Genomic DNA, 18267 nt, shown 5'->3' with positions numbered 1-18267 from the left:
TGTGTGTGTGTGTGTGTGTGTGTGTGTGTGTGTGTGTGTGTGTGTGTTGATCTTGTTTACGTGCCCGGCCCAGTGGTTAAGGCGTGACGGATGGGGATAGGGGAGACAGGGGAGGAGAGGAGGGAAAAGACGAATGACCTGACAGCTCCCCTATTCAACTCCTAATCACTTAGGTGGCGTGGAGGTTCTGTGTGACAGAGAGACATAGTGTTTGGAGATCAGCCGTTTGTGTGTGTGTGGGGGTATTGTGCATTTATGTGCAAGGCCGAGCACCGTTTGAAATATTGCAAAAATCCAAACTCAAAATATGCACCCGTACCGTCTCTGGTGCTTTTTGTTTCCTGTTTTGTATACAGCAACTCTATATTTGCCTCTAGTGCACAAAATGCACAAAAATAAATTGACAAAACTGTGACAAAAAAAGTCTATTGTAGGTATTGATGACTAGGAAATGCTAAGATAACATGACACATTTAGTCCAGATGCTTTTTTGAGGAGGCGGGGTCTATAGTCTGCATTTGAAGATGGTGAAATCCACTGATCTCTACCAGGAGCAAGAACAGAGCAGACTTTGTTTACAACGGGACTGTGGGTGCGGGTGTATCCAGGTGAGCTGTAGATCAGAGACACCCTGCCAACACAGGATTTCACCAAGCGTACTCCTGGCTTTCTAGGCAAGCGTCAGGATTTTAAAAGGTGATGTGAGGAGGGAGTGAAGGAGCACGGTGCCATCCTAGCTCACTTTGTTTAGTTTATGTTGGGCTGAGCCAATCATAGTCCCATTCTACTCTGTCGCATTTAAATCAACACGCAAATGAATGCATCAGCTGTTCAAATTCAACAATCTGTCTTTGGTGGTTGCTTGGAACCGGGGGGGGGGTTGTCTTTTTCATGTTGTGCCAGACATAGTGAACATTATTGGATGGATCTAACCAGCTCTGTGATCCCTGGACAGTTAGTAAGTAGCCCACACTGAAGGCATTCCTTTGTCCTGGTGACTCTTCACAGCCACCCTGGAGGCTGCAGGTATCTGCTCCATCTGCAGTCTCTAATTGGAGTGATGTTGCACACCGCCAAGTCACGGTGACACACGTCAGTAGTGTCACAGAAAACAGCTGTGCTTCATGCTCCTCAGTTTCTATACTGTAAAGCAACATGTGCGTTGCCTTGAAAACAATACACACACAGTCCTATAAATTAAATCTTCTCTCTCCGCTAATAACTCCTCAGGGCCGCGCGTTTCTATCAAAAACACTGGGTAACCAGGGCAACAACTGTGGGAATGACCTTCTTTTTAACAATACTGGTAGACGTGTTAGCAACATGATGTGTTAGAGATTGTTTGGATCACATTTTATAATGGTGTTCCCACAAGCTGTTGTTTAAACAATCCGAATGTGCTCATTACCAGGGTCACGTTTCATTGAAATATGAATATTAAGCAGGCAGCTATTTAGTTCCAAGACTGTCGACGAGTATTTTGCATGTGAAGCAGTCAGATCGAACTTAAATATGCTTTAAAAAATGATTTCAGATATAAAGAAATACAACATCGATAACATAGACCACATTTTGAATTCCACTTTCATTGGACACACAGGAGGTAACACAGGATTCCCAAACTGTCAGTCTTCCATAACAAGGAGAGCCCTGTTTTTAAAGAATTAGAGTATCAAATGTGACTGATAATGTATGATAATGTGTTATTTCTGGTACCACCCTGGATCCATTTGGCTCCACACGCCCCGGGCAGTGAGATGTGATCTGTTCCGCACTGCATTGTTCACAAAAATCTCTTCTATCACCACATGTTCTTCTTTTATGTACCCTTGGCAATGAACGTGATTCAGGGGTTTGGCCCTCGATTCTGACCCGTGTATCCCATGCTTGTACTTAAGTTCCAGAGTCGGCCCAAAGAGGTTTCTTAAAACAAAAAGCACAATACGTGAGTATGTGTGGGAAAATATGTCTGAAATGATGGAGCGCTCCTCTACCTCAGGTTGTTCTACTCAAAGTAATTTGGTGCATGAAATTGCAGGAGTAAAGGGGATTGCACAACATAAAGTGCTGGAGTACAGATTAGTGTCGGTAAAGGGGCCGACTTGACCTCAGGCTTGAATATGAAATCTAACAGGTTTATATCGGCGCTCTCAAAGCAAAGGCAAAGAATAGCGTGTGACTGTTAACATCGTGTTTTTTAAATCTTTATTAGGAAAAACATGGCAGGTGTAAATGTACACATTACAGTCCGAATTTGATCTGATCTGTTCAACCAACGTCACATTCTAATTGATATTCAGCCACATTTGAACCCCTTGTGTCCTCGGGGACAGAGCTCATGGTACGAGGACCACATGCAGAGCAGCTCCAGCATGACTCATCTTCATCTTCAACACCTGGTTGTTGTTTTTATTCCATTCACTTCACCTCCTCGTCTGCTTTGCGTAGTGAAAAATGACATCCGATCTCAGTGCACACAGATTGCAGACAACGAGAATACATAAAATAGGTGATTTTTTTATTATTATTATTTATTTTTCCTCCCCAAGATGCCCAGACTGCTTTTTACTGCCAGGTGTAAATTAATTTGGATGTTGCTTGACAGCTTTGGCACGCCTTCTGAAGCAAACATTTGCAAGAAGTAACGTTAGCCATGCAGCACATTGCTTTGTTCTTAATGTCAAACGTAAAGGGACAGTTCACCCCCAAATCCAAAAGATACCTAGGTTCCTCTTGACTGCAGTTCTATTTATTAATATTTTGTCAATCAACTCGGCTTTCAACCATAGTTTTTACTTGAAACTGCTCACAATACGTCTGTGGATTATCTTAAATAATTTAGTCACTTTGAGCACCACCAGTCCCAATATATTTGATTAAACTCACACCAAACAATCTAGATTGAAACAATAGCACCACAGGTCAGAGGGACAACACGTATCTTTGATTTTGGGAAAACAAAGAAAAAGAGAGAACTTTTAGCCAACAAGCCAAATGCCCTGCAACCAAAGTGTTTTAAGGTGTTGTTGTGTTGTGCTGACTTGGGCCAGCGGCCCGGGACATCAATACTTAACCCACTACGTTGCTTTGGCAATCACCAGCGAGGCCGAGTGCGTCGAGAGCGATAATGACCGGCTGTGAGCGGAGTAGCATCAACACCGACTAACTAGTTGAGAAACGGAACGCTGCGAGAATAAAAGGGAGGATAATCCGAATCCTGTGACATTTCTGTGAAGAAAGAAGAGTACAGAGGATTTTCTTCTGCACCGAAAGGAGGCAGTGACTTCTGATACTGAGCCTCGTGCGTGTCTGTGTGCGCGCTAACTTGCTAGAGCGTGGGTGTGTGTAAACATGTGCCTGTGCGAGCATTAATTCACATGTAGACATGTTTACTTTCCCTCTAAAACTAACACAGTTCTCAAAGGTGTGTGTAGCTGCTGGCGTTTGCGGTCTGAACAGCATCGGGGCCCACAATCATTACTGGCGAGAAAGCGTGTGTGCACGTGCGCGCTTTGCATGCTGTGTGCACGTGCGCGCTTTGCATGCTGTTGCTGTGTGCACGTGCGCACTTTGCATGCTGTTGCTGTGTGCACGTGCGCACTTTGCATGCTGTGTGCACGTGCGCACTTTGCTTGCTGTGTGCATGTGCGCACTTTGCATGCTGTGTGCACGTGCGCACTTTGCTTGCTGTGTGCACGTGCGCACTTTGCATGCTGTGTGCACGTGCGCACTTTGCATGCTGTGCGCACACGCTCCGAGAGCTGTAGCCAATCGGTTGTTACAGGGCATCTAAATCAGGGAAGGGCCTCTGTCGAGTATCTGTCTGTGTGTGTGTGTGTGTGTGTGTGTGTGTGTGAGTGTGAGTGTGAGTGAGAGAGAGAGCGATATCGCTGAGAGCCAGATGAAGAGTGAAAGAAGAAATGCCACATAGATACTGAGCGGGGTAAAGAGAGGGACCTGTGTGTGTGTGTGTGTGTGTGTGTGGGTGGGCCATTTTGAAGGAGTGTGTTTCTCATCATTAGGGGGAAGCATGGAGGAAGAGTGAAGGGAATGTGTGTGTTGGTGTGCGTGGCAGCCACAGGCTCACAGAGCAGCCTGATAATGAACACATTGATCCGCTACAGCAGAGAGGGAAAGGACAAACCTCCATGTGTTAACGGAGTCTGCAAACCCTCTCCATTGTTTTTAGAGTCGTCCGTTAATAGCGCCTGTTTGTGTTGTTTGTCTCTCATTCTCTGTCACGCTCCTCTCCACGTTGTTTTTTTTAATTCATACCTTTTGATCACTCCCATTAGGTTTGTTTACGCGTATAAATATTAGATGAAGTTCACATCAAATATAGGAAAAATTCCAAACAGGTTAAATGTCAAAACGTTCCAAGGCCAATTTAAAAAAAAGAAAAAGAACTCTCCTCCAAAGGAGGTAATAACAAATACAAATCTGAAATCTTTCCTTGTTGTTGCTCTTTTTCAACCTTGGACCTTGTCTAATTTGGGAAAATATCGTCCGTCAGTAAAGACGTATGAGATATAGAGAAATAGTTCAACATCTTGTTGTTTTTTTTTCCTTCCTTGCCAAGAGTTAGATGAGAAGGTCGATACCTCGCTCAAACCTGTACAGTAAATATGATGCCACTGCCAGTAGCTGGTTAGCTTAGCTTAGCACAAAGTCTGGAAATGGGGATGCGCGAGACATAAAGTGTTCTTTCGTAAGCTTGGACCTGCTGCTGGTAGGCAGAGATTGTTACCTTTGGATGACGCTAGGCTAGCTGTTGCCTCTTGTTACCAGCCTTGATGCTAAGCTAAACCTAACCAGCTTGCTTTGACCAGTCTGCAGTAGGCTACAGTCGACGCTTCAATTTTGATTGTATAGAAATGTAAAATACGACAATGTCCAGATTTCACATAGCTGCTTATTTCCCCCAATTACAAGGGCATGCATGGCAGCAGCATATCGTAATGCAGTTATCCTGCCGGAGACTATAAATGGATGAAAATATGACGACCACAGGTCTCTGAAGTCATATTGCAATTACTGTTTTGGTCCGCAGCCCAAGGCCTGGGCACAGTGCAGTACAGCTGTACAAATCCCTCGGCTCTCCTCTGTTTCTGCTGTCCAGCTCTCTGAGTCTGAGGATACGCAGTCATTTTGTGTGCATCAGAGAATGAAACCCGCCTCTATAAATGGTGCTTTATTGGCTCTATACATTGACAAAGTGGGAGATGTCTCTTTCTTCTGCTTTAACTCCCTGTCTCTGGAATGAGACTTTTCCTTGTCAGCTGAAATATAGATATTGCTCTGTGTGTCTTTCTTCTCTCTGCTCCTAATAAAAGACGGAGATGTAAAGAAACTCAGGCCCTCTGTTACTATACATCTCATTCTGCCTGTATCGGTGCGCTTTATTCACCCGAGCACATTGATCTCTCCGCTGCATCTCCCCCTCTCCCCCTCTCTCTCTCTCTGTGCTGGTAATGAGGTATGTGTAAGTGTGGTTCCTGAGTGACTGTGCTGAACAATTATTTCAAGCCACTCTGGGTCTGCGTGGGTCGGCTAAACGTCCAAATTGTGGTTGTAAATTCTGTCCATCTGTGGGTTATATTTAATGTGAGCCGTTTGTATCCTTACGCCCGTGTGTGTGTGTGTGTGTGTGTGTGTGTGTGTGTGTGTGTGTGACAGAGAGATCTGTTTGTGGGCTGTACATATGTAGATAGTGAGGCGGATGTTGCATTTGTGGGCTTAGAAGGAGCTGCATTAAACCCAATAGCCAGGAGGTCCTTGGGGAATCTTGTTGCGTGTGTTTATGTGCATTTATGAATAAAAAAAAGGATACTTGAATGCAGGGGTCATGAGTGGCTTCTTTTTAAATGTCGCTTAAGACTCCGACATGTTTGGGGTCATATGCAAAGACACTCTTGGCAAAAAAGAGAAATAATCTTTCCACACAGTTTACATTCCTTCACTCGCTACCTTCCCTTGGGGACATTAAACAATGACTAACACATCTAAAGCTGCTCCAAGACCACATTACCACATCCTCCTTTCACTGAATCCTTCCAACTAGCATTCCTTTCTACTAATCTCCCCCCTCCTCCCTTTTTCTTCTGTCAATCTCCCCCCCCCCCCCTTTACCCCCCTTTTCACTGTGTTCGCCTCAACTATTCAAAGCAGTCTACTCGTGTTATTAAGACAGGCTTACCAAAGTGGGGGGAAAAAAATAAGCAACAAATGTAGCAATGAAATTAACTGCTAACAATTACATCTCTCCTCTCTCATCCCCCCCCCCCCCCTCCTTTTGTTAATTTAGAGAGCTTAATTGGCGTGATAATACTTTTGAGGCAAACAAACAACAACAACATAGAAACGGAATGTAATTACTTTCAACAGTTGACTTTGTCTCTCTGCTCTGATTGTGTGTGTGTGTGTGTGTTTTGTCTGTTGAAGCTGAGATTGTGCAGCGGTCTCCGTTATTTGAATGTGGCTCTTTAGAGAAATCTTGTCTTCAAAAGAACTGCTCTCGTTTCTTTCATGCGATTCATTTGCAGAACAGGACTGACTGATTGCTTTCTTGACTGTCTTGTCTCTCTATACGATGTATTCTGTTGCTGCAGCTACCTCGGCACGCTCGAAAACCCTTTGTGTAAAACGCTCAATAAAGGCGGCAACGGATTCTAAACCTCCCCCTCTTGTTTATCCACCTGTCTCTCCATCTCTAGACCAACATCCCGTTCCTCCAGAATGTTTTCAACAACCACCAGTTCCTCCACTCCACCGTGGACACCCAGTTCATCGACGAGAACCAGGAACTCTTCAACCTGAAGCCCACCCAGAACCGAGCCCAGAAGCTCCTGCACTACCTGGGTGAGTGCATACGCAGCACACACGCGCTCAAATGCTGCGACGTCACAGCTGTGTTTCTGACTGCCTTATATCTAGTGGTAAGTTCAGTCTGTTTCAAACTGTACATTCAACTCGGCCTATATTTAATCAGCCGGGATTATAAGGATAACCCCTCTGAAATATCCTATGAGCTATCATTCCATGATTGTTTCTGTGGCTTCCACAGTCGTTTATCCAGCGTTTAATCAGGAAGTAACTGTATTAGCTGAGCTGATCGTGGTGATTCCAGTGAGCGGACCGCCAATGCAAAACAACATTTTGTCAGTGCAGAATTATGACTTTCTGGCTCAGACAAAAAATGACAGACGGCTATAATGCTTATAATGGATCCAATAACAACATTTAAATCTGGGATATTACAGTTGGAGGATAAAAACCAGAGAGGGAAGAAGTGCCGAGCTGGTTTGTATACGACTCAAACTTTAAACCGGTGGTGTTTAATCCAAGTTTCCACCAATTGGCAGAAAAAGAAAAGGTGTCATGCTCTACAGAACTGCATCTGACTTGTATTCTCTTTTTGTATACTTCAGGTCATGTGATGGTAAATGGACCAACCACACCCATCCCAGTCAAGGCCAAGCCTTCCTCCATAGACCCCGTCATCCCTCCTGGCACCATGGGTATGTCAATCGCATGCAATTCAGCCAATAGCGATGCAGAATTCACACTCTTATCACACGTTATTATGCCAACCCAGTCACCTCCTTTATCCCCCTATCAAAATAAGATGTTATACCCTGCCAAAGCATTTAAAGCAGTTTGTGCAATAAAGCTTCAGCAATGGGAAAAGTGTAGCTCTGTGTGCAGGGCAACATGTCAACAAGACCAGCAACTGATAATTGAATATTGTCTTTGCGTTATTCTTTTGAAAGCATCACTGACCAATGTTACCATAATAATGCCACAATGCATCACCCTTATTGCATGTATTACATTTGGACTAATTTAGCAAGGTACTGCCACTGCAAGGGTTAGGGGTTTCATTTCTCCCGGGACTCCCATGCTAAAAATGTAAACACTTGTGGATCCGTGGGGCACTTTGGATAAAAGCCCCCGCTGAATGACAAATGGGCTGTCGACCAGGCCGATAGCTGTAGGCGGAAAGGCCTTCCTAAATGGCTCAGTTTAGCACTCAGGGAGGAAAAGGGTTTTGGCCCAGAGTGCTCCGCTGAGCTGTGAGTACAGGGACGAGAGGGTGCAGTTCATTGTTCGTGAAGGCAGAAGTTCTGTGCTTCTCACCCTGCTCTGCACCAGCAACTCTGGACTCTCTCAGGAAAGGCCCAAGGCCAAGCTGGGCTCTTTGACGAGCTTGTTGAGCCACTTAGAGTCTCTGGAGCCGAGCTCTGTGGTTCTTTTTTTCATTTTCTCCGTTCACTAACTAGAGTGTCTTCGTGAGTTTTGAAAGGTTAAACTAAGGCTGAAATATAAAAATATTCATTTTGAAATGACGATTAGAGGTGCTAATTTTTTACAACTAAATATGCTTTTTTTTTTTTAAGTATTGAAATGTAGAAAATGTGTCTTATCTGTGGCCATTTTGCCACTGTGCTCCCAGGTGTATTTTTTTTGTGAGTTGGTGCAGACTGGCATGGATTGCTGCAGCTGCTTCTTTTGACAGCAACAAAATAGTGAGCTGTATCAATTTGACATGTTTATCAGCACCCTGTTCTGCCTCAGCACATACCCCGGCGTGCCCAGTAAACACCAATTTATACCAAAATAATGTGAATAATATGAATCCTAATCGGGCATAATTTATCAAATCTGACATCTAAAAACCACGCACAGTGGAACGTAATGGAGTAGAATAGGACAATCTAATCTGCCGTGTTTGTGTGAGTCTGCCTGTGAGTGAGTGAGCGTGCATCTCTGCGTGCTTACCCACCACTAGTCTTCTTATGGAAATCTTCTGTTCACGGCTATCATTGCCCATCCCTCTTATTGCAGCAGGCACACAGTATTGACTCTTGAAAATCACACACATGCACTGTACTGAGCAGGTACTCTATAGGCAGAACCCCCCCCCCCCCCCCCCCCTTCCTGTAAGCAGCTGATGAAGCAGTTGTATGCAGCACAGGCACGCACAGAGGCATACCTAAAGCCTAGTAATGAGATTTGTAATGTGCTTATATCCTTTCTTTCATTCGGCGGAGGGATTGGGAGAAGAGAGGGATTAGGGCTGTATTATCACACTCTGTGGATGGATGGAGGGAGGGGCATGGAAGGAGAGGAGGGGGTTCGGGCATAATCCCCATATGTGGAGGAAATCGCCACAGTGGTGGGCAGGGAGATATACACTGACGGAGATAGATGCATGAGAAAAGAGGGCAGGATGAGGAGTATTACTGTGAACAGAGAGGAGCAAAGATCAGAACATTGTCATCTCATAACATCACACCTACAGATAAGGAGAAAGAGGAAGGGTGACGAGAAAGGCTATTATCCTGGAGTTCCCTCCACAGCGAGGAGAGAGGGCAGTGAAAGTGTTCCTGAAAGACAGGCCGAGGGTGTCCTGACACAACATGTTAAGTACTGAAAGCCATTATTTTCTAATTAGGATTTGTGGTTTAAATCGTTTCCCTGTGAAGGCTGATTGCTGGTGCTTCATCGATGGTGTAGAAGTACACCTTGTTCCAATTATTGTCTGGATTTATTTAATGGAGGACATGTAGAGGTTAATCACCAGATGCCTGTGAGCTAGCTTTAGGAAGTCTGACTAATAAAAAAGACGGACTACTTTCCTCCTCCTATTTGTGAGCTGTATTTCCACTCTTCGGGTTACAGTAGAAGGGGAGTTTGTAGCACAATATGCTAAATCTGTGCACAAATGGAATTAATGTCTTGAATAATTTTCCTGTTTCTAGTTTGTGATGCTTTCATTAGCCATCTTCAAACAGAAAGGACTGTATTTATTTCTTTGTTTTGCTTTTGTTTAGCTCCAACACTCATTTCCAGGTAGCTTAAAAGGAGTCATAAAGAGTCTTAAATGTGGCTTTCTGAATCCTCAAGATACTCTGTGCGTGTGTACTGCAAGGTAACTTTCTTTCTTCTTCTTTGTTCTTAAAACATTTCTTTCAATTTGTTTGTTTCACACCTCCAATACAGCTATTTTGAGGAAAACAAATCCCCTTTTTCTTGAAGCTGGTGTCAGTCAAAAGTTTTCCAGCAGGCAGTGTTTTAGAAGTTGTGGCAAATAGCAAACAATAACTAAATGTAACATACATATTTGGTAAAGCTATAAAGCTTTTCTGTAGCACACAGTCTTACAACTCTTTAACAAGTCTGCTTTTAACATGTTCCGGCTTAATTGATTGGCTCTTCCAGCACACCTAACTGTCATAAAGCATCGATTAGTACTCCCACCAGGATGTGCCAATTAAAAGTTCCCTAAACACAAAGATACAAGACATTTACCAGTCTTCTCAGGAGGCAGATGCCAGCACAGGACGGTGATGACTCAAGCTGTTATTTCTCTGAGATTATCTTCTGCACAAATTGCACATAAAGAAGTGCCTCTGAGCATTGTGGCTATCGCTCTGCCTGGTCACATTAGCCGGGGATGAGTTGAGTGTGAAGAGAGGGCCCAACGAGTAAAGAGGTATGAACTGACACCAGCCTGAGATAAACAGGGGGAGACGTGAGGGCTCAGAAGCTAGGTAGTGGGAGCGGGGTGTTTTCAATGCAAAGAAAAGTGTGTGCGTAAGTGGGTCAATTGTCAAGCACAGCATCCGCTTGGGACTTCTATCTCTTTATTACTTTTTGTTTCTGCACTGCACGATACGACACACAAATCCACTCGAACGCTGCGACTGCCTCTCTCTTGGAAACGTATCGCATGCACAGGCCATTGTTTGGTCCCAGTAGTCCCAGTACACGAGACCTAATTAACTATCCATTATGTTAGAGTGGTGTAAAAAAACCATAGAAAGCACGTTTGTGTGAGAAATGGGAGGACTTTGAGAATGAATACTCTTCTTCTGTGTAGGTGTGCGGGGTGTTCTCCACTCAGCCGTATTATACGCAGATCTTGATAAGTTCAAAGTGTCCGTATCTATTTGCTACGGCGGTGTGATTTCACAGAGCTCATCTAGGCCTCGCGAATATTAAGCGACGCAGAGATGGAGAGAAAGTCAGATGGGGTAGAGAGAGAGAGAGAGAGGGAGAGAGAGAGGGACAGAGGGTTGAGGACAACTGAGCAGGCAGACCTCATTTACTAATCTAATTGATTGATTATTGTACACACTGCAGCAAAAATAGATCTCAATTCCACCTCCAATATTTGATTGCCTCTGGTTGTGCTTGTGTTAAATTGCAAGGCAAAGAGCAGGATTAGAATAGGAGGGTTGGTTAAGGCAGAGCCTGTAGGGAAAACGTTTCTGCACTGTTTAATTTGTTTGTTTTGAGAACTACTTAGTTTTTATGAACCGGAAAATACGGCATTTGTCTTGGGGATTCCTCAGCGATGGATTATATTCCTCCTTGTGGAAGCTTTTAGCAACTGATATCGGTTATGCCAACATGTTCGGCAGTCTTCATCCTTGGTTTCTCGGGGAGTGCATGGATCCTACAAGGTTTCTGAAAAACTCTTATTGAATATTGTTCATGTGATGTACCCGTTTCTAGCTCATACACAAGCTTGCATAGCTCTTGTCTTTTGTTAGAGCAGCATCGCTCCATGGATGTTGATCCACCAACGTTGTTCCAGGCTGAATTATCTGTAGGATGGATTGCTATGAAATTATTTATAAGGCATTCATGGTCTCCAGAGGATAAGCCTGGCATTTTATATAGAGGCCACCAGCAGGTCAACATTTTCACTTCTCCATTATATCGCAACAGAATGGATTGGAAGACATTTTTTTTACAGACATCCAGGATCTCCAGAAGATTGATCATAATAACTTTCGTGTTTACCTGATATGTCCTTTTTGTGCTATCGTTTGAGTTTCACTTTTTGTGGTTTTCAGTGAAATATCTCAACTATTGGATGGATTGCCATGACATTTGGTACAGACAAGCGTTCCCCACGGGACGAATCATAATGACTTTGTGCCATCATCAGGTCAAAATGTTATTTCTGCGATACCAAGTACCTGCAAAACCTTCCCATGTTTACTTTGTGTTAAGTGCTAATTAGGAGCTGTTAGTGTGCATTGACTAAGAGCTAGCATGGCTGTAGACTTTGGGTCTGGGGATATTCAGCAGACATACTCGTTGGAGAATTTTAAGACTCATGTTTTATATATTTATATATATAAAACATATCAATATGCCAAAGAACATAGATTCTTAAAGGGTACAAAATATAGAATTCCAATGTAATCCATGTGGAGCTGCCTCCACACTTGAAAATAGAACATAAACGTATGTCATGCTCAAATACGGTCATCACGACAGCAGCTCTCTGATTGCTGGTGTAAATTTGGGACCTAAAAACAGGGTCACAGGCCTGATAAGGCTGAGAAATAAGAGACGCATGAAAAGTGCAATAGCAGCCATTCTGGATCCGGTTTGCCTTCGGGTGGCAAACGTACAGTACCGAGCTCAGTCACTGGGATCTTTTGTTTCACTAAACAGTAGCTGCTTACTTTAAATAGAAACATCATGGCCGAATGAGTCACTGTCAGCAGGAGAAAATCCATTTTTACAAATCGGTGGGTGGTGTGTCTAATAAGATGGCTGCTGGGCTTGAGTTCTCGTTTTCTTTTCTAGTTGATCTACTTGAGTCAAGTGTTGTCAAAAGCACAACTTAAAAGAGAACACTGTGTAAATCACTTGGCTTACCTGCTCGCCCGGGCTACTCAAACATCTTGTGCACTTAGTCAAAACAATTATCAACAAAATCTGTTAGAATTTAGTTGAACATTTCCTCTTGATTTCTCACAAACTGCTATTTCACATATAACCCGTTTCCCTTTCATTCTCCCCCTGTATCCTTCTTCTCGACATTAATTCTCCTTTCTCTCCCTCCTTCGCTAATAGGCGACCCTCCAGTAGGTTTCCGGGACGTGTTGCTGCGTGACGGTCCCGAGGGGTTCGCCAAGGCTGTCCGTGCCCACCAAGGCCTGCTGCTCATGGATACCACCTTCAGGGATGCCCACCAATCGCTCCTGGCCACCAGGGTTCGGACCCACGACCTGAAGAAGATCTCGCCATTCGTCAGCCACAACTTCAGCAACCTCTTCAGCGTGGAGAACTGGGGAGGTGGGTGTCTTTTGTGCTGAACGACAACATATGGAATCTTTTCATCGCTGTGAAATAGTTCCACAAGTTATTGTTTCAGTACCGATTAAACAGAAGGTGCTGGTTGGCAGAGCTAGGCCAGCAGTTTCCCACTGCTTCCAGTCTTCAGGCTAAGCTAACTGTCTCCTTGTTCCAGCTTTATTTCTTAGCGTAGAAACATTAAAGTGGTATCAAATTACATAGATACAAGAACCTGCAGCAACACCACGATTTGACACTCGGAAGATTCCTAGTAATGAGGAAATACCCACGATATGTGATCTCATACGAGCAGTCATGATAAGCCTGAATTTCCCTTTTCTGATGGTTATCATTTTAATTAAAACTCTTTCTGTATGTGCTCCCACGTTTTAATGCTTCGTAACAGCGATGCCTGTCCTCTCCATTCTCTTCCCACTCTCGCTGTAGATCCGCTCCGTGTTTCGTTTGTGACAGTGATTGTACCTCTTTGTTTTTCTTCTTTGAGCTGTGAAAATCATGTGCCATTTGAAAGCATATCTCATGCCTCCATCGCCTCTCTCCCACAAGTCAGTCTTCAGCGAGTTCCCTCAACAGACAATGATAGTACTTCTTGCCTTGCTCTTGAATGAATAGAGAAAATCACCCGTTATTGAAACCTCGTGAGGCACGAACAGTCCAATAGCGTCCCTTGATAATTTGCAATTACTCTGAAATTGGCCAGAGAACAAAAACGACGTGTCTCATGCCTGAACAGTCGACGACAAGACCAATTATCAACACTTCTTGATAATGGTCCGATGTGAAGTGCAATTGTTATGAACTGGTTTCAAATAGTAAATTCAGCTCTCCTTAGGATACTCACATTTGTGGAAGAGATATGCCCAGTGAACCTCTTGAGGTTGAAACATTTAATTTAATGCTCAATTATAGAAAACCACTCAGAGCGATTATGCTTATTTTACTTGGAGTGCTTTCAGTGGATCACAAGAACAAACATAAGAACCGAGCAACAAAGGCCTGAAGTAAAAAGGGTTTCTGTTCCAGTGACTGTGCTCATCGTTAGATGGTTAAACAAAGTGAGAAAAAAAACAAAAAACGCAAGGAGAGAAACTCTCCAGTGAAACCTTTTCAGTGCTTTCGAAGGTTGAATTCCTCCTGCTTAGCTGATCACGACACACGTTCATTACTGTGGGAGAGCATATTGAGCACACGTCACATCAAGTAACTGTCTACTCACCTCATGTTTAAACAGATTAAAGAGGTTATTGCAAAAAGATATTTGGATATGACTGGCGTCTTGACGAGACTGACCAGAGAAAGATGACACCGGTTCAAGTTAGCCATGTTTGAGGAGTTACATTAAAAGTAAATCTTTGAAGAGAGCCCGTGAAAACCTCTCAGTGAACTCGGTTCTTCACTCTGCAGGATATTGTTAAAAAGGTGCCACTCTACTCTCTGCATGTCTCATTATACTGTGTGAGCCAGTTCTGAAAGGGGAAAGGGCTTCCATTAAGGGACATTCATTCCTTTTTAACAGTTTGTTGTCTTATATTTGAAGACTTTAAAAAAAAAAGACTTGCGTCCACCATTCTTCAGCACACATTAAAATGTTGTTTACCGTCATTTACAGTCATGCAGCCATAACAGCGCCTCTCTGAGGGCTTTGCTCCTGAGGATCCTACCACTCTCCGACAGCGTCTCCCTGCGTCTACACACAGTCCAGTGGGGCTGATAGTTAATCTCATAGCACAGTAATTCATGTCTATATGTTTTACTAATGAAAGAGCACAAACTCAGCTTTCCATCAGGTTCTTCATCTGTGTGAGAAACGGGAAACTGTCAACCAAACCTGATAGAAAGCATGCTTTGAGACCGCTTCATGGTTGAGCATTCAAGATGTTAGTTTAGTATGAGCTTCCTGTTTGCTAAACCAAGCCCTATCGTGGGCTTTGAAAGCCTAAACCAATGGCCCATTGAACTGAACAAAAGCCGGAGAGATGCAGTGTGGTAAGATTTTCTCAACTAAACCTCAACATCAATGATTCCAAAGATACATTTAATAAGGTTTTGCCATAAACAGTTTTAAACAAATCATAGAAACATGACATAATGTCACCACTCACTTCAACTGACTATTCTGCCAAGCACATGATCATTCTAAGCTGAGCTGACAATATGGTAAAGACTCTTAATGTGGGCATTTGCTACAGTGAAAGCTCAAGGTAAACACCGTAGAACAGTCTGGCCGCCAAATCGAATCCAGTTATGATAAAACGACGAGAGAGAGCGCGCTGAATACATCTTCCTTTTGTGTCTTTCCGTCTAAACGCTCTCATAAAGCTGTGGATGTGTGAATTGCGGTGGGAGTCGAGTTTCGAAAATCTTCCGTCAATGAAAGCTCTTGAAGTTCAAACAGTGCTCTGTCTTCATAAAAAAGTCAGAGCGAGTGAATATATGCGTGCCTCGCTCCCATTTATACCACGACAGCCATAGTACATCATTGAAATCACGCGAAGGAACAGGAGTCAGACACTTAAACACCTCCTGACACGATGGTTCTGTGATGGGCCGATGTTATGAGCCGAGCAGATTGTCTCGCTCATTTAAGAAAAGTTGCCGAGAGAGCGAACGAGTGAATCGGCGAAGAGAAATGTAATATGCTAGTGGATCCTCTTGAGCTGTCGGTGCCTCCTACATGATGTGATCATGAGTCAGAGAGCACAGAATAGTACGTTCACGATAATCTAAACACTTAAAGGCGGAATTCATTCTTGAGATATGATCCCTCTGAATCCCTCCTGCATCTGCCACCCGGCCTTTAACACAAAGTTCAGCTCAGTTGCTTGTTTTTCGCTTTTCTTACACACAAACATAATCCGTGTTATTTTTTTACAGCAGCTCTTCTACTCTAAAAGAAGCCAAACCAGTGTTCACGAAATCCGTTTCATCGTGGGTTATGCATTTATTTCCCCTTGGTTTTATATATTGCCTTTTATGACTGTCCTATCTACTTCCTTCCCTTTTTTCTCTTTGAAGTGCCGGGCCCAATCGGACACACCATCAGGTGTTATTTTCTCACACGGCTCCTCCAGAGCCACACACGGCATTACAATACTGCTTTCACAGGATGAGTGGTTACTCACCTTGTGGAGCGTATACTTCGTGAGGGGAAATTATACGAGTGCCTCTTTGATAAGACAACGTTGTAATCTTTTACCGTCCCGTCAGTATAATGTGTGAATATCAGACCGTTTGTTTCCCTCCCCCGACGTTCCCACGCACACTAGTTGCCAGCCACGCTCTCGCACGGTGTTGATTCAGGTTGTGAAACACGAATCGGACTACCATGACGCTGCAGTGGAAAGGTTCATCTCTAGCACACACTGTCCCACAAGGACAGCTTGTAATACCTTTAAACAGCTCCTCATAAATCACTCAACGGCCATAGGAGGATTAACTACCATGCCTCTCTTGATAGGAAGTCCCTATACAATACACCTTTAGTACAAAGTGATCAGAGATAGGGAACATTACACTCTGCTGTGCTCGAATCACTTCCCCAAAGTGAATCGCTAAGGGAGAGGACCATGCGAGTATTGAACAGTTACCCCTATGCAAGAATGACACTTCTATAGAGGCAGAATGAGTCATTGGATGTTAGGCCTGTGAATGCTCTTTTAGGATTAAGTCCCTTCCTGATATAGTGTTCCTCCCTACACCATGGAAGATACAGTGAAATTAATTGGGTCACATAGTGTATCTATATGGTTCCTAACATATATTTCACAGTTGGCAAATGTATCTGATGGTAATGTGGCAGATTCCTAATCACATGTTGGTGTGTGTGTGTGTGTGTGTGTGCCCTGCCGTTGTGTAATCAGTGTTTCACAGAACCGTTGCATGTTTTAAGGAATATGAGCTGTTTCCTGGTACGGCACAGGCAGTGGACACTAAACACGCCAAGCCTGACCATCACGGGTAGCAACGGCAAATCAACCAATCCAGAGCGATTAACTGGAATCGCAGAGACATAAACATTGATCCGACGAGATAAACTGTCTGATGCATCAGGGCCATACTTGCACACTTAAGCAAAAAATGCTGATAACTGCAGTGCATGTGTGTGTGTGCGTGTGTGTGCAACTCAATGATTTAAATTATAGATGTTCATGATTTTTATTTATCATGGGCTTTCCTTTATTGGCTCAAGAGATAGAAGTTTTATAGAACTTTATTTTTCCACAAGGGGAGATTTGGATGAAGTAAAGAGCATTTAGTGTTTATTATTATTGAGTTCTGTATAAAGTGTACTCTTACCTACCATGCCTACAGAAGATGTTACAGGCGTATATATTCCCGCAGCACCCTTTTCCAGGTTTTTCCTCTTTTCTTTCGTTAAACATTACACGGGGGGTTGAATTCATTGCAAGTGTGGGCATTGTGTAACGGGCTTGTTACCGTTATTCTCCCCGATTTATTTCAGCTCATCTTCGTGACAGATTGTCTGCTGCCTATCTGCCCGGTGCTCCTGCCTAATGTTCCGATATTTGGGGCCAGCTGTCGGCCCTCATTCCCGTTATCAAATTATTAGAGCAAATTCTGCTGAATTCCTTGTTCGGCATCACGTTTTTGATATCTCACATGCTATAGTACTATGTTTAACATCAGATAGGATTGCTTGGAGGCATTTCTGCTCCAAATCAGTCGTGTAAGAGATGCTGATGCTGCCTGAAAATTATAATTGATTTAAGGGGAGGGTATCCAGACCAGGGCATTCCTGCTCCTCCCAGAGTAGGGAGCAAGCAATTGCCCTTAGTATTCTCTCACTGTACGAGTGCACAGCAAATGAAATTTAATGATGACAGTGTTGGATCACCAGAAAATCACTGGAGGATTCCATATTTCTGGCTGATATGATAAACGGGTATGAGATTCGCTAATCTACTCCCCCAAGAAAGGGAAATAAGAGATTACTATCTGGTTTTTTTCGCCTCTCCCACTGAAAGATTTCTTCGATTTTATAGTGACTTCAGAATGAAATGATGAAAGTGCTAGAATGAACAATGAATGTGCAAGTGTCATCAGACATTTCATCTGAGCGCCCATTAGTGTGCATTATGTGTGCCGTCTCTCTCTCTCTCTCTCTGTGTGTGTGTGTGTGTGTGT

At 43.6% G+C, this 18267-nt stretch overlaps 1 protein-coding gene across 3 annotated transcripts in view; it reads left to right on the top strand.

Moving 5' to 3' along the window:
- The window catches only part of pcxb (pyruvate carboxylase b), a 268431-nt gene that overhangs the window by 210153 nt on the left and 40011 nt on the right, over window positions 1–18267 (top strand). For all 3 annotated transcript variants that reach the window (XM_031851254.1, XM_031851256.1, XM_031851255.1), the window contains exons 13-15: window positions 6714–6858; window positions 7428–7517; window positions 12880–13101. In XM_031851254.1, the coding sequence (XP_031707114.1) occupies window positions 6714–6858; window positions 7428–7517; window positions 12880–13101 (457 nt within the window). The remainder of the gene's footprint in view (window positions 1–6713; window positions 6859–7427; window positions 7518–12879; window positions 13102–18267) is intronic.

The sequence above is a fragment of the Anarrhichthys ocellatus genome, unplaced genomic scaffold, assembly GCF_004355925.1.
Source record: "Anarrhichthys ocellatus isolate YVR2014 unplaced genomic scaffold, GSC_Weel_1.0 scaffold11, whole genome shotgun sequence".
Classification (NCBI taxonomy): domain Eukaryota; kingdom Metazoa; phylum Chordata; class Actinopteri; order Perciformes; family Anarhichadidae; genus Anarrhichthys; species Anarrhichthys ocellatus.
This window is presented reverse-complemented; position numbering and strand designations above follow the sequence as displayed.